Source organism: Notolepis coatsorum (genome assembly GCF_963971535.1).
Source record: "Notolepis coatsorum genome assembly, chromosome: 2".
Classification (NCBI taxonomy): Eukaryota; Metazoa; Chordata; class Actinopteri; order Aulopiformes; family Paralepididae; genus Notolepis; species Notolepis coatsorum.
This window is the reverse complement of record NC_140166.1, coordinates 138,970,941-138,985,017: the sequence shown is the minus strand read 5'-3', so window position 1 is coordinate 138,985,017 and position 14,077 is coordinate 138,970,941. Positions and strand designations below refer to the sequence as shown.

At 46.1% G+C, this 14,077-nt stretch overlaps 1 protein-coding gene across 1 annotated transcript in view; it reads right to left on the bottom strand.

The window, feature by feature from the left end:
- dnah5 (dynein, axonemal, heavy chain 5) overlaps window positions 1-14,077 on the bottom strand; it is a gene marked incomplete at both ends in the record, with an annotated part of 523,851 nt that overhangs the window by 386,640 nt on the left and 123,134 nt on the right. Inside the window, 3 exon segments of the mRNA XM_084308323.1 lie at window positions 6,659-6,804; window positions 7,050-7,140; window positions 8,119-8,199. Of these exon segments, the coding sequence (XP_084164449.1) occupies window positions 6,659-6,804; window positions 7,050-7,140; window positions 8,119-8,199 (318 nt within the window).

Genomic DNA, 14,077 nt, shown 5'->3' with positions numbered 1-14,077 from the left:
AAGAGGAGGAATATACCATCGCAAGAGGAGGAATATACCATCTCAAGAGGAGGAGGAATATACCATCACAAGAGGAGGAATATACCATCTCAAGAGGAGGAGGAATATACCATCACAAGAGGAGGAATATACCATCACAAGAGGAGGAATATACCATCACAAGAGGAGGAATATACCATCACAAGAGGAGGAATATACCATCTCAAGAGGAGGAGGAATATACCATCACAAGAGGAATATACCATCACAAGAGGAGGAATATACCATCACAAGAGGAGGAATATACCATCACAAGAGGAGGAGGAATATACCATCACAAGAGGAGGAATATACCATCACAAGAGGAGGAATATACCATCACAAGAGGAGGAATATACCATCACAAGAGGAGGAATATACCATCACAAGAGGAGGAGGAATATACCATCACAAGAGGAGGAGGAATATACCATCTCAAGAGGAGGAATATACCATCGCAAGAGGAGGAATATTCCATCACAAGAGGAGGAATATACCATCACAAGAGGAGGAATATACCATCACAAGAGGAGGAGGAATATACCATCTCAAGAGGAGGAATATACCATCGCAAGAGGAGGAATATACCATCTCAAGAGGAGGAGGAATATACCATCACAAGAGGAGGAATATACCATCTCAAGAGGAGGAGGAATATACCATCACAAGAGGAGGAATATACCATCACAAGAGGAGGAATATACCATCACAAGAGGAGGAATATACCATCTCAAGAGGAGGAATATACCATCACAAGAGGAGGAGGAATATACCATCTCAAGAGGAGGAATATACCATCACAAGAGGAGGAGGAATATACCATCACAAGAGGAGGAATATACCATCACAAGAGGAATATACCATCACAAGAGGAGGAGGAATATACCATCACAAGAGGAGGAATATACCATCACAAGAGGAGGAGGAATATACCATCTCAAGAGGAGGAATATACCATCACAAGAGGAGGAGGAATATACCATCACAAGAGGAGGAATATACCATCACAAGAGGAGGAATATACCATCACAAGAGGAGGAATATACCATCACAAGAGGAGGAATATACCATCACAAGAGGAGGAGGAATATACCATCTCAAGCGGAGGAATATACCATCACAAGAGGAGGAGGAATATACCATCTCAAGAGGAGGAGGAATATACCATCACAAGAGGAATATACCATCACAAGAGGAGGAATATACCATCACAAGAGGAGGAGGAATATACCATCTCAAGAGGAGGAATATACCATCACAAGAGGAGGAATATACCATCACAAGAGGAGGAGGAATATACCATCACAAGAGGAGGAATATACCATCACAAGAGGAGGAATATACCATCACAAGAGGTGGAATATACCATCACAAGAGGAGGAGGAATATACCATCACAAGAGGAGGAATATACCATCACAAGAGGAGGAGGAATATACCATCACAAGAGGAGGAATATACCATCACAAGAGGAGGAATATACCATCACAAGAGGAGGAGGAATATACCATCACAAGAGGAGGAGGAATATACCATCACAAGAGGAGGAATATACCATCACAAGAGGAGGAATATACCATCACAAGAGGAGGAGGAATATACCATCACAAGAGGAGGAGGAATATACCATCACAAGAGGAGGAATATACCATCACAAGAGGAGGAGGAATATACCATCACAAGAGGAATATACCATCACAAGAGGAGGAGGAATATACCATCACAAGAGGAGGAATATACCATCACAAGAGGAGGAATATACCATCTCAAGAGGAGGAGGAATATACCATCACAAGAGGAGGAGGAATATACCATCACAAGAGGAGGAATATACCATCACAAGAGGAGGAATATACCATCTCAAGAGGAGGAGGAATATACCATCACAAGAGGAGGAGGAATATACCATCACAAGAGGAGGAATATACCATCACAAGAGGAGGAATATACCATCACAAGAGGAGGAATATACCATCACAAGAGGAGGAGGAATATACCATCTCAAGAGGAGGAATATACCATCTCAAGAGGAGGAGGAATATACCATCACAAGAGGAGGAATATACCATCACAAGAGGAGGAGGAATATACCATCACAAGAGGAGGAATACCATCACATGTATGTGTGTTTGATTAGACCATTAGTAAACAGTATGCACACAAGGTGCCCTAACTGGCATGATATACCGTATGTCATACGTTGTAGTCCGTGCAGGTTTCGGTAGTTAAGAGTCAGACACACTCAGTGGTCAGACGTTCCTAATAAGTTCTTGAGATCTTCAGCCGTTCTACAGAACTAGTGGAAGATACAGTACAGTAGTTGCCTCTGGGTGAAATTGATATTCAATTTGTGAATTTACTTTATTATTTAATCTATATAGAGTAATGTGGGGATTGTGCTCAAAGGACCTGGGACACGATGCCAGTGGCTGGTCTTCTGCGAGAGCCCGTGATTACGTTGGACATCCCACGTCGACGGGTACAGTATATAGTTATTAATTAATATCCTTTTGTAAAATGAACTGGCTTGTCAGCATTGAGCGTGTTCATTCACATTACCATCACTGTTTGATGGCTGAGCAGCTGGTCTACCGCTTTCACAAAGCCACGACGCACACAGCCCGCCTTGATGAGCAGTCACCGTCATTAAAGATGCACTATTGTTTCACTGGTCATTCTAGAGTAGTGTTAGTGGGTGAATTCTACCACATCTGACTATATCATAATTATATGTTTTATATTATATCCATAATAATGTATACATTGTGTTTCATGCCTTTTTCATGCGTTTAGTATTTAGCTTGTGCTTTGCCTGTGATGTTAAATAGTGAACAGGCTTCTCTCACAAAAGGTTAAAAGTCTGCGAGTCCCTTTTAAGGTAATGGCCAGGCCATTTTTCATTTTGATTGAGGCTGTAAATGGTCAACTTAAGTTCGCCATCTTGGTAAACATCTGGCATCCTGCCATCTTATCTTAAATGTCAAAGAATATTAAACCTCTCGTTGACTCATGCATCCCTAAATGTATTGACTGTGTTCCCGCTCTTTTCTTTGTGTGAGGAGACTAAATGATTTCACTCTGGTCTTTGTCTTCACTTCTCACCGACCCTCCTCTCGGCCTGATCTTACGCCGCTCTCTCTTCCTTTAAACTATTCTAGGCCTCTCCTCTCTCCCTGATCTTACTCGCTCTCTCTTCCTTTAAACTATTCTAGGCCTCTCCTCTCTCCCTGATCTTACTCGCTCTCTCTTCCTTTAAGCTATTCTAGGCCTAATCTCTATAGAACTAACACACAGACAGAAAGGGGGAATGGCGATACGAGGCTTTGCTCCACTTTGCATAATTCACATGCACCCGAATCTCCTGAACTATTTTAAACTAAGCCCGAGTCATCAGAGCTTCCGACGCGGAGGTCACTTTTCCGCCTGATGCGTTTTTATGCTACAGAGATACACACGTTTCTAAAGATATTAAGCTTTCTCTGCATATTTTCAGACCGCCAACAAAGTAGCCTGCTTGATCCATTGTCTCGAAATGGTTATGTGTGCAGTCTGTCCCCGAGACCCGATGAGAGTGAAAGTACTCAGCCCCTCCCCTACGACTCAACTGTAGTTCTTTAGACAGCGTTAAGCCCCTCCCCTACGACTCAACTGTAGTTCTTTAGACAGCGTTAAGCCCTTCCCCTACGACTCAACTGTAGTTCTTTAGACAGCAAGGGAAATTAACAGCCGGACAAGTTAACAATAATTAACACATTTACAAGTCGTATTACATTTTGCAAATAAGGAAACAGAACATTTCAAAGCATTAGCAATTGCAAATATCCAATTTTTTTACCTAATTCTGAATCACGCAACATTTTCGGCATTTATAAAAAATCCTCTCCGCCGAGATGAGGTCGGTTTGACACCTTTTCATCAAAGATGTTCTCCCGCTCACGGGAGCTCCGAGCTCAGAGGAATTCTAGGCCTCTCTTCTCTTCCTGATCTCACTCGCTCTCTCTTCCTTTAAGCTATTCTAGGCCTAATCTCTATTGAACCAACAACCTTTTGTCTATTGTTTTTTATAATCTGTATGGATCCATACTTGTCATAAACTATCATACTGAACTTTAGAAATCGTCTCCTCGTCATTATACTTCTGGACAGCGATTGAATATTCCTTTTTAATGTCGATTAATACGTCAGGGATATCAAATTATTCATTCATACTTTTGCCGAACAATATACTGCAGACCTAGATCATTAGTTTGGGTTTATTGTGACCAAAACGATTGATTGCTATCGTATTGGAGAGATAGAGAGATCTATAATTCTGAAAGAGGCACACAACTGAGCGGCTTTGCTTTGATTTCTGACCTTTTGATATCTGAAAAGATTTCCTTTAATCCTTTGGTTGTGGCATTTCAGTTTTGTGGAACTTCCCTGTTAGCAAACAACGTACATTAGCTCTGCATCGACCCCCGCGGGAGGCCCTACCAGCACCAGTGTACAGTACATTTATAAATGTCATCCCATAATAGGCCACTCATGCACGGGGACTTGCTGTGAAAATGGATGCTCATTATTGCAATGAATATCTCATAAGTGCTTCTACGAGCTGACGACGCGCCATTCATCTAAAGATCCTCCATTAACGTCTGCGTGTGAAACAGCTGTCTGAAGTGGAATTACATTAGAATGAATGAGGCGTGGAGACGATGGTAGCGGAGGGAGCGTTCAAACCTGCCGTCTGGTAACGCATCGTCTATGTAATGTCTTGTAATGTCTTGTAATGTCTTGTAATGTCTTGTAATGTCTTGTAGTGACTTGTAGTGTCTTGTAATGTCTTGTAATGTCTTGTAATGTCTTGTAGTGTCTTGTAATGTCTTGTAGTGTCTTGTAGTGTCTTGTAGTGTCTTGTAGTGTCTTTAGGGCTGTACCGAATGCTTCGAAGCTTCGATCATAATGTTGACATTCGAATTCTAAATCAACATTAAAAATATTTAAAAAAAGATGTTTAATTAAATTTTTGTCTATTCATTCTGTTTCAACCAATGGGGTTTTTCTTCACAGTTGCAGATAAAGATTAGGCTACACTAATATTATACTATTATACTATAAGACGTCACCATCACTTTCGTACCAACCGTGCCCTTATTGGATTATTTATGTTGACGAAACTGATGAGTTATATTCATTAAAGAAAGTTGATTTAATTTTTTTTTAAATACTAATTTAATCAGATGAATCACTTTATTAAAATTGAGGATTTAGTTAGAGGATAAAAATTTATAAATAAATAAAAATGTGTCATAAAATATGACCACAGACATTCGAAGCTTCGTTCGAATACCGGTACTTCAATAGAAGCGTTGAATGTTAAAAAATTACATTCGGTACAGCCCTAAATGTCTTGTAATGTCTGGTAATGTCTTGTAACGCATTGTCTATGTAATGTCTTGTAACGCATTATCTATGTAATGTCTTGTAATGTCTTGTAACTAGGGATGCTCGATATTGGCTTTTTTACCGATACCGATATACCGATATTGTCCAACTCTTAATTTCCAATACCGATATCAACCGATACCGATATATGCAAGGTCCCCCCCCCCCCAAAAAATTGAATAATTTCAGGTAATTAACATTACATATCTCTTGTTGTGGAATTAACATTATGCATACTTTTGACAATAAATAAAATCAGAATTTGTTCTTACTTGCTTGCCTGGGTAAATAAAGGTTATAGAAATGTAAAAAAATAAATAAAAATAAAAAAAATTGAAAACCGATACCGATATTTTCCGATATCACATTTTAATGCCGATATCGGCAGATAATATCGGTAGGCCGATAATATAGGACATCCCTACTTGTAACGCATTGTCTATGCAATGTATTTCTCATATTTTTATATTCAGATTGCCTATATTTCCTCATATTTTATTGCCTATATATTCATGGAGTCTACTATCACCCTGTCCATACCTGTACCCCCCCCCCCCCCCCCTCCTCCCCATGCTGCTATGACGCCCATTTCGCCAAGGGGATCAATAAAGGAATATCTTATATTGTCTTATCTGATCTGATCTTACACACACATTAAGACACAACACATCTCCCATCGATCCATACATGATGTGATACATTTGTGTGTTTACCCTGGGGTTCTGAACTAACTGCTCGCAGGTGAACTAAGGCTGTCCCCGAAGCCTGTTTTTGGGATTCGAACTTCGTTAGGGTTTTAATTTAAAAAAAAAAAAAAAAAAAAAAAAATTTTATATCTTCAAACTAAATCCTCAATTTGAATAAAGTGATTAATCTGATTAAATGAGTCTTTTTTCTTTTATTAAATCAACTTTCCAGCCCCAGACCCAGCCCAGGGAGAAACTAAATCAATTAAATCAACTTTCTAATGAATATACTATAATACTAATACTATATTTTTTAATACTATAATATTAGTGTAGCCTAATCTTTATCTGCAACTGTGAAGAAAAACCCCATTGGTTTAAACAGAATGAATAGAAAAAAAAAGAGAAAAAAAAAGTATAAAAAATTAAGAATTCTCATGTTGATTTAGAATTCGAATGCCAACGTAACGAACAAAGGTCCGAACGTTCGAACGTTTGGGCTCAGCCCTAAGGTGAACATGTGTTTACCCTGGTGGTCTGAACAAACTGCTCGCAGGTGGAGGGCTCGTCTTCAGCCAGCACGCAGAGCGGAGCTCCACTCATCTCCTGCAGAACGGCATCGATCCTGAACTCCATCAGGTCATTTACCCTGTTCATCAACAGCTCCAGGCACCCTACAGAGAGAGAGGGGGGGGGGGGAGAGAGGGGGGAGGGGAGAGAGGGAGAGAGAGAGAGAGAGAGAGAGAGAGAGAGAGAGAGAGAGAGAGAGAGAGAGAGTGATCGAGAGAGAGAGAACACACACACACACACACACAGTGCACCACCGAACAATAAATGTAGATTCCTGTCAGACATTGTTCTTGCTGAGTTGCTGGATGTCATATCAGCGGGTATTGATCCTGCCGGCTCGCCTGCTTACCCAGCGCTGAGTTGATACGGGTCAGGTACTTGTCTATGTTGAGCGAGGTCCAGTTCAGGGAGGTCAAGCCCGGCAGAATCGCCTCGTCCACCTGTCAGTGAAGAGAAATGTATTTCGTTTTTTTTAGAACTGTCGGATGGAGCTTGTATATAATAGCATAGAAATGGAACCCTCAACCCTCAAAATGTTAATTCAGAGTCCCCCTTCATACTGTACATCCTTGATGACTTGGGGACAGGGGAGGGCGGGAGTGTATATGTTTAGTTTTTTGTAAATTTCTTGTGAGATATGTAAATAAAAACTAAAAAATTTCAATAAACAAATAGAAACATATGTATGTATATATATATATATATATATATATATATATATATATATATATATATATATATATATATATATATATATATATATATATATATATATATATATATATATATATATATATATATATATATATATATGAGGCAAAAGAAGTCACCTTTGATTAAGGGGTATTTTATTATCTCACTACTGTCTCTATATAATAAATGTGACCTTGAAATTACTGTCTTTTACTAATAATATTATGCACTTTGCTACTAAGTCATCTACATTGCCTATATTACTACCTACTATGCTAATATGTCTCTACTACAGTATGCACTCAAGACTGTAGCACTCAAGTTCAACACAGTTTAACGCACAATCTTACTGACCCTTAGCTGCTAGAGTTGTACCCTTCCTGCTGACTTATTTATTAACAGTAAGACTCCATATTTTGTGTTTGAGCAACTTGTTTACATAAGCTAGATACAGGACCATAATACGAGAGGGGCCAGGAATGGTCAGTTTGTACTCCCTCGTCCTAGAACCAATGCTTTAAAGCTGTCTTTTATGTATAGGTGCATAACACTCTGGAACAACCTACCTAGTTATCTCTACACTTTTAGTAAATCGATTTTTAAAAATAAACTCAAATCACACTTTCAGCTGTTGCCTGAACAAAAACAAAGCTCGTAAGTCACTTTGGATAAAAACCATCAGCTAAGCGACTGAAGTGTAAAATGTAAGTTCCATCTCCTCTCACCTTGGCTACGTGGGGCATGGCCAGCTGCTCGAAGGCGGCCTGGATCTTAGACCTCACCCTGGAGCTCTCGTTCAGCATCAGCTGGAGGGGTTGTTGGGAATAAAGACGTGTGGATTAGTAACATCAGTGTTGTTGTTTTAAAGCACACCGCATTGTGTTTAGATGGAATTACATTCAGGTTCACAGTCACACTGTGCCACAGGCCAGCCAGCCAGAAAGAGAGAGCGAGAGAGATGATAGAGTGAGAGAGAGAGAGAGAGAGAGAGAGAGAGAGAGAGAGAGAGAGAGAGAGAGAGAGAGAGAGAGAGATGATGGAGAGAGAGATGATAGAGAGAGCGAGAGAGAGATGATAGAGATAGAGCAGGAGACCAGACCAGAGTACCCAGAGGAAACCCACACAAACACAGGGAGAACATCCAAACTCCCTGCTGGAGTTTGAACCCAGGACATTCTTGCTGTGAAGGCAACAGTGCTAACCACTGAACCCAGAACTGTCTTGTTGTAAGGCAGCAGTGCTGACCACTGCACCCAGAACCTTCTTGCTAACCACTGAACCCAGAACCGTCTTGTTGTAAGGCAGCAGTGCTGACCACTGCACCCAGAACCTTCTTGCTAACCACTGAACCAGGACCTTCTTGATGTGAGGCAGCAGTACTAACCACTGAACCCAGGACCTTCTTGCTGTGAGACAGCAGTCCTAACGAAAGGTTATTTCATAACCTAGTTATATGAATACTGGCTGAGCGTCTCGCTCTGCCAATGAGATAGCCTCTTATCTCCACGCACCTAGCGGGCACGTGAAACAAACAAATGCACCCACTTGCACGTGACCAAGCCACTCCCATGCGTCTCCCTATATGACGCCGGAAATGGTCACGCTCACCCTCCCAGTTCGATTTCCAAAAGCGGAAAAACATCCAAGGGACCTCAGGGCGCTAAGAGCGAGACGCTCAGCCAGTATTCATATAACTAGGTTATGAAATAACCTTTCGTTATATATCATAACTGGCTATCGCGTCTCGCTCTGCCAATGAGATAAGGGGCAGAGCGGACGCGTGGCCCGACAAGTGTACCCCCTGAGGGCCCGTAAGCCCCAGCCAGGGAGGAGGGGAGTCCCATCCACCCGCCCGTCCTAACGAAGGGGGGGAGGCAGTCAACTCCACCAAAGTGCGAAAAAAGGGGGAACCAGGCACCCCTGAACGCACAGCACAGGCGGGACCACGTGTGACACAGCACCCCGCGGTCCACACACACACACCCCTGCTAGCCCACCTGATGGCGGGATGCAGGAGAGGTCCCAGACCCCAGAACCGCCAGGGACACAGAACCCCCAGTCATGTCCATGAGGTAAAACCTAACAAAAGGACCCGGGGAGGACCAGGAGGCCGCAGCACAGATGTCCTCCACCGAGGCCCCCCCTAACAGGGCAGCAGAGGCCGCCACCCCACAAGTGGAGTGCGCCCTGACGCCCCCGGGGGGGACCTGTCCAGCCAATGTGTAGCAAAGGGCAATGCCCTCGCACAACCAATGTGACAGGCGCTGCTTGGATAGCGCCTCACCCGTGCGAAGGCCACCGTAACAAACAAACAGTTGATCGGAAGCCCTGAGATCCTGCGTCCAACTAAGGTAAACCCTCAGTGCACGGACAGGACACGACAGGTGAAGGCTCGCCTCCAACCCACTAGCGTGAGGATGAAATGCCTGAACCACAATATCCCTGGAGCGAAAAGAGCTCCGGATATTTTTTGGCACGAAGACTGGATTAGGCCTCAGAGTTGCACCGCTATCGGTCCGAATAGACAGGCACTCTGACCGCACCGAGAGAGCACACAGCTCACCCACGCGTTTAGCGGAGGTGATGGCCAAAGGGAACACGGTCTTAAAGGACAGCCGATCCAATGGCGCCTGCTCAAGCGGCTCAAACGGGGCCTCCGACAACCGGCCCAGGACCAGTTGGAGGTCCCAACTCGGAGACAGAGAACGTTCCACAGGCTTGAGACGCCGAGCGCCAAGCAGGACACGTTTCACGAGAGGGTGGCTGAACAATGTTCTGCCCCACTCTCGACCATACGCCACTTCCCAGCCTAAGCCGCTGTAGTGGACGGAGTGCGCGCGTTCCGGATGGCGTTAACCACAGAAGAGTCAAGACGCATCCCCACCAGATTCACTCTTTCAGCAGCCAAGCCTAGAGGCTGCCCCAGAACAGGAGACAGAACATAGTTCCGCGTGCCTGAGAGAGGGCCCGCGGTGACCACGGAATAGGCCACGGCGGGGCCACCAAGAGCTGAATCAGGGCCGGGAACCACACAGCAGAGCCCCGGCCCGGCGCGACCAGGATCAAAGTCCTGCGCTCCTGACGTACCCGCCCCAACAGCTGAGCTATCAGGTGCATGGGGGGGAATGTGTACAGAATCCCGGGCGGCTACGGAATTGGTCCCAGACCTGTCTGACCATGTCTGGACGTAGTCCCCACTCGTCAGGGTGAGGACCGCCCCGCAACATCACACCTGCACCCACATTCTCCCTGCCGGGGATGTGGAGAGCCCTCAGGCTGCGCAGACTGAGAAACGCCAATAGCCAGAGCTCGACCACCGCCCGGTGCAGACGGGGGGAGCGTACTCCTCCCCATCTGTCGATATACAACGCTGACGTCGCTGAGGGCGAGGTCCCCCAGTACTGACATGGGAACCTTCAGCCGCTCCCACTTGCCTCTCACCGGGTCTATTTCCATACTGGAAAACCACCTCTGCATCCTCTTCATGAAGAGGAGGCCAAGAGGGACCACATAGCAGATGCCATCATACCGAGCAGGCGCATCATGGACAGCGCCGTAACAGTCCTAGGACGGAACCTCCCGAACGCGCCGAGACATCCACTCGCCGCCGCTCTGAGAGGGATGCCCACATAGACCTTGAGCTTAGAAATAAGCCCAAGTACTCCACCCGTTGACTGGGAAGAGGAGTACTCTACTTCCAGTCTACAGCAAAACCCAGGCTGGTGAGGAATTCCACCACCTGCCTGGTATGAGACCTGGCGATCTTCTCTGACCGGCCGAGGACCAGAACGTCGTCCAGGGTAGAATAAAATTCATATCCCCTGACGATGCAGAGACCCCAGCGCGGTCTCCACGCACTTGGTGAAGATGCGAGGAGCCAGAGAGTAGCCGAACGGCAGCCTCTGGTACTCCTACGCTAAGCCCTGAAGGAAGCGTAGGTATGTCCTAGGAGGGAAGATCGGGATGCGAATACGCACCCTACAGGTCTATGGAGGTGAACCAGTCCCCCACCTGACAGTGCTTAACAGGTGGGTGACGGTCAACATTCTGAACCTTCCATGGGACAGGTCCAGTATGGGTCTGACACCCCCGCCCCCGATTTCTCGGGCACCAGAGAATATCGGGAGGAAACGCTGCTCACCACGTCCTCCCATGGGACCACGACGACGGCCTGCTTCGCCGGCAGAGAACGAATCTCCTCGGCCAGGGCTGTCACTGCCGCGGACTCTGATAATAGAGTCTGTACCAAACCCAAAAACGGAGGGTGGGGGTGTGTAAACTGTAACACAAGCGCCGCCCTCAGCGTTCTCTCCATCCACACCGACATATGGCTACCACTGCAGCCATACGTGGTAAAATTCCAAAGCGCCCCCGCCGCCAACTGCCGCTGGTCCGCTAGGAATCGTAGATAGGTGGCCCGGTCCCTCCCGCTGTGCGTTGTCAACCCTGGTCTCGCCAACCGTGTGAGCAGGGTGTCTCGTGGAGCCGGGATATCGCACCCTGACTTTACCAACGAGGCAATCGCACCCAAGGGGGGGACCCCGACAGAAGGGGCGGTCTGATACGGGGGGAGCGGCCATCACCCCTGGTGACATAGGCTCCCCCGCTGAGCATCTTCCCGGCTTAGCTTGCTGAGGACAGCCTGCTCTGCAGCTGGACATGCATGGTGTGTGGTCCTCACACTGCCCGATAGGGTGGGTCTCTACACACCGTAGCCCTGTAGTGATATTACTACCACCCAAACCACGCGTGCCTGACTGACCACCGCCAGTCTTCTGGTCGGGGGAGGCACTAACGTGATACCCGGCCTGGTGAGGGCGGGGCTGGGGGAACCCATGCTGCGACCTCCTGGGCCTAGAGTTCCCCCTCTGACAACCTTTTTTAGATACAGGGAACCCTGCTCCGTCGACAGATACAACACCAGGCTCACCAAACACAGACGCAGAACGTGTGGTGTGGGAGCCGCTTGACAGCACAGCATTCTCATAGGCAGACCCAGGCCTAGCTAGCAACTGGGTGTCAGCCCCTGTCCCCATGAGAAGCGAAACGTGGGGCCGCTTGTGCTTCACTGGAAGCACGCGGCCCGCAGCCAAAGGTAACAAATCAGAGCCCTGTCTCCCGTAGCGTAGCGGGGGGGAGTAACCGGAGAGCGTGCTAGACACAGCTAGACGGCGACGTTTTTTTAGGGCGTGCTCATCTAATGTAGCCAATCCCTCGGGCCGCCGAGGCTGTCGGCCTTGTGATCACCTGTTTTCTAGTGAAGCACTGCCTCACTAGTAGTCATGTAACAACCTCCACTGCGGTGTGCACCCATGAAGGGATAAATGAATGAATGAACGAAAACGCTATTAACATATTGCAGAATGGGCTAGCCCAATACACACAATTGTTAAGGGGATGCAGACCAGAGAAAACGTTAGTCCTGTCCACATCAGGGACCCCCATTTTCAATTAATAGATTCACAAAAAGCACACCTGCCCTGAGCCTCAGCCCATCCACCCATGTAAATGGTAAACAAGCCCCCATTAAACCCCCAACATTAGACACGATTGACCGTCAGCATGAATGGTTAAGAGGAGGGAAGACAGTAAAGACAGCCCTCGGTGGGAAACATGGGAACGGCGCCCCAACATTGTAGCATTAGCATTAGCTGCGCGCTAGGATACTTGGAAAACATCCAAAAGAGTCATGTTTTCCCAAATATCCCGCCCCTGCGCCAATACATCACTCGGTCGTCTCACAAGACAACAAGCAGTATTACCCATGCTAGTATCAATGCCTGATAGCGCAGGCCCTACCTGTGCATGACTTAGCTCGACTGCTAACCGTCGCGCAACGTCCCTCGGTCCGCTGTCACGAGACGAGGAAAACCCAGGACAGGACCGCTGCGCTGTTAGGATGTGCCGAGAAGATTCCGGGGGCTGGTGAACTTCTGGCGAATACCCAACATTGTGTAATTTCTCCCTACTTCCATAACAACCAGTTCACGAAGTGCACTGCTACTTCCGTGTTTTGGAAACGAAATGAGGAGGGTGAGCGTGACCATTTCCGGCGTCATATAGGGAGACGCATGGGAGTGGCTTGGTCACGTGCAAGTGGGTGCATTTGTTTGTTGCGTGTGCACACTAGGTCCGTGGAGATAAGAGGTTATCTCATTGGCAGAGCGAGACGCGATAGCCAGTTATGATATATAACCACTGAACCCAGGACCTTCTTGCTGTGAGGCAGCAGTGCTAACCACTGCACCCAGGACCTTCTTGTTGTAAGGCAGCAGTGCTGACCACTGCACCCAGGACCTTCTGACCACTGCACCCAGGACCTTCTGACCACTGCACCACCCAAATCCTTTGCAAATAAGTTGTTGCAAATCCTGTTGTAAGTTTGGCAGTGGCTCCCCATAAGAAACACATGAAACTAAAATAAAGTGTAATCTACAGTACAGAATGACTTTATTCTATTGATTTCACTATCAGACATCCTTCTTTTAGATGATTAAGGCCTGATTCAGGGTTCAATAAGGACATGCTGGTTGAATATCCTTCAGTGGTTCATGTTTTCTTCCCCAAGAGGTCTACAAGATGTGTTCGTCACATTTCTATTGATTATTCTTGTTTATTGTGTCTATATGTATAACATTGCTGATAAACTATGTCTTGTTTTGTAAGCTCGTCGTTGCTGTAAAT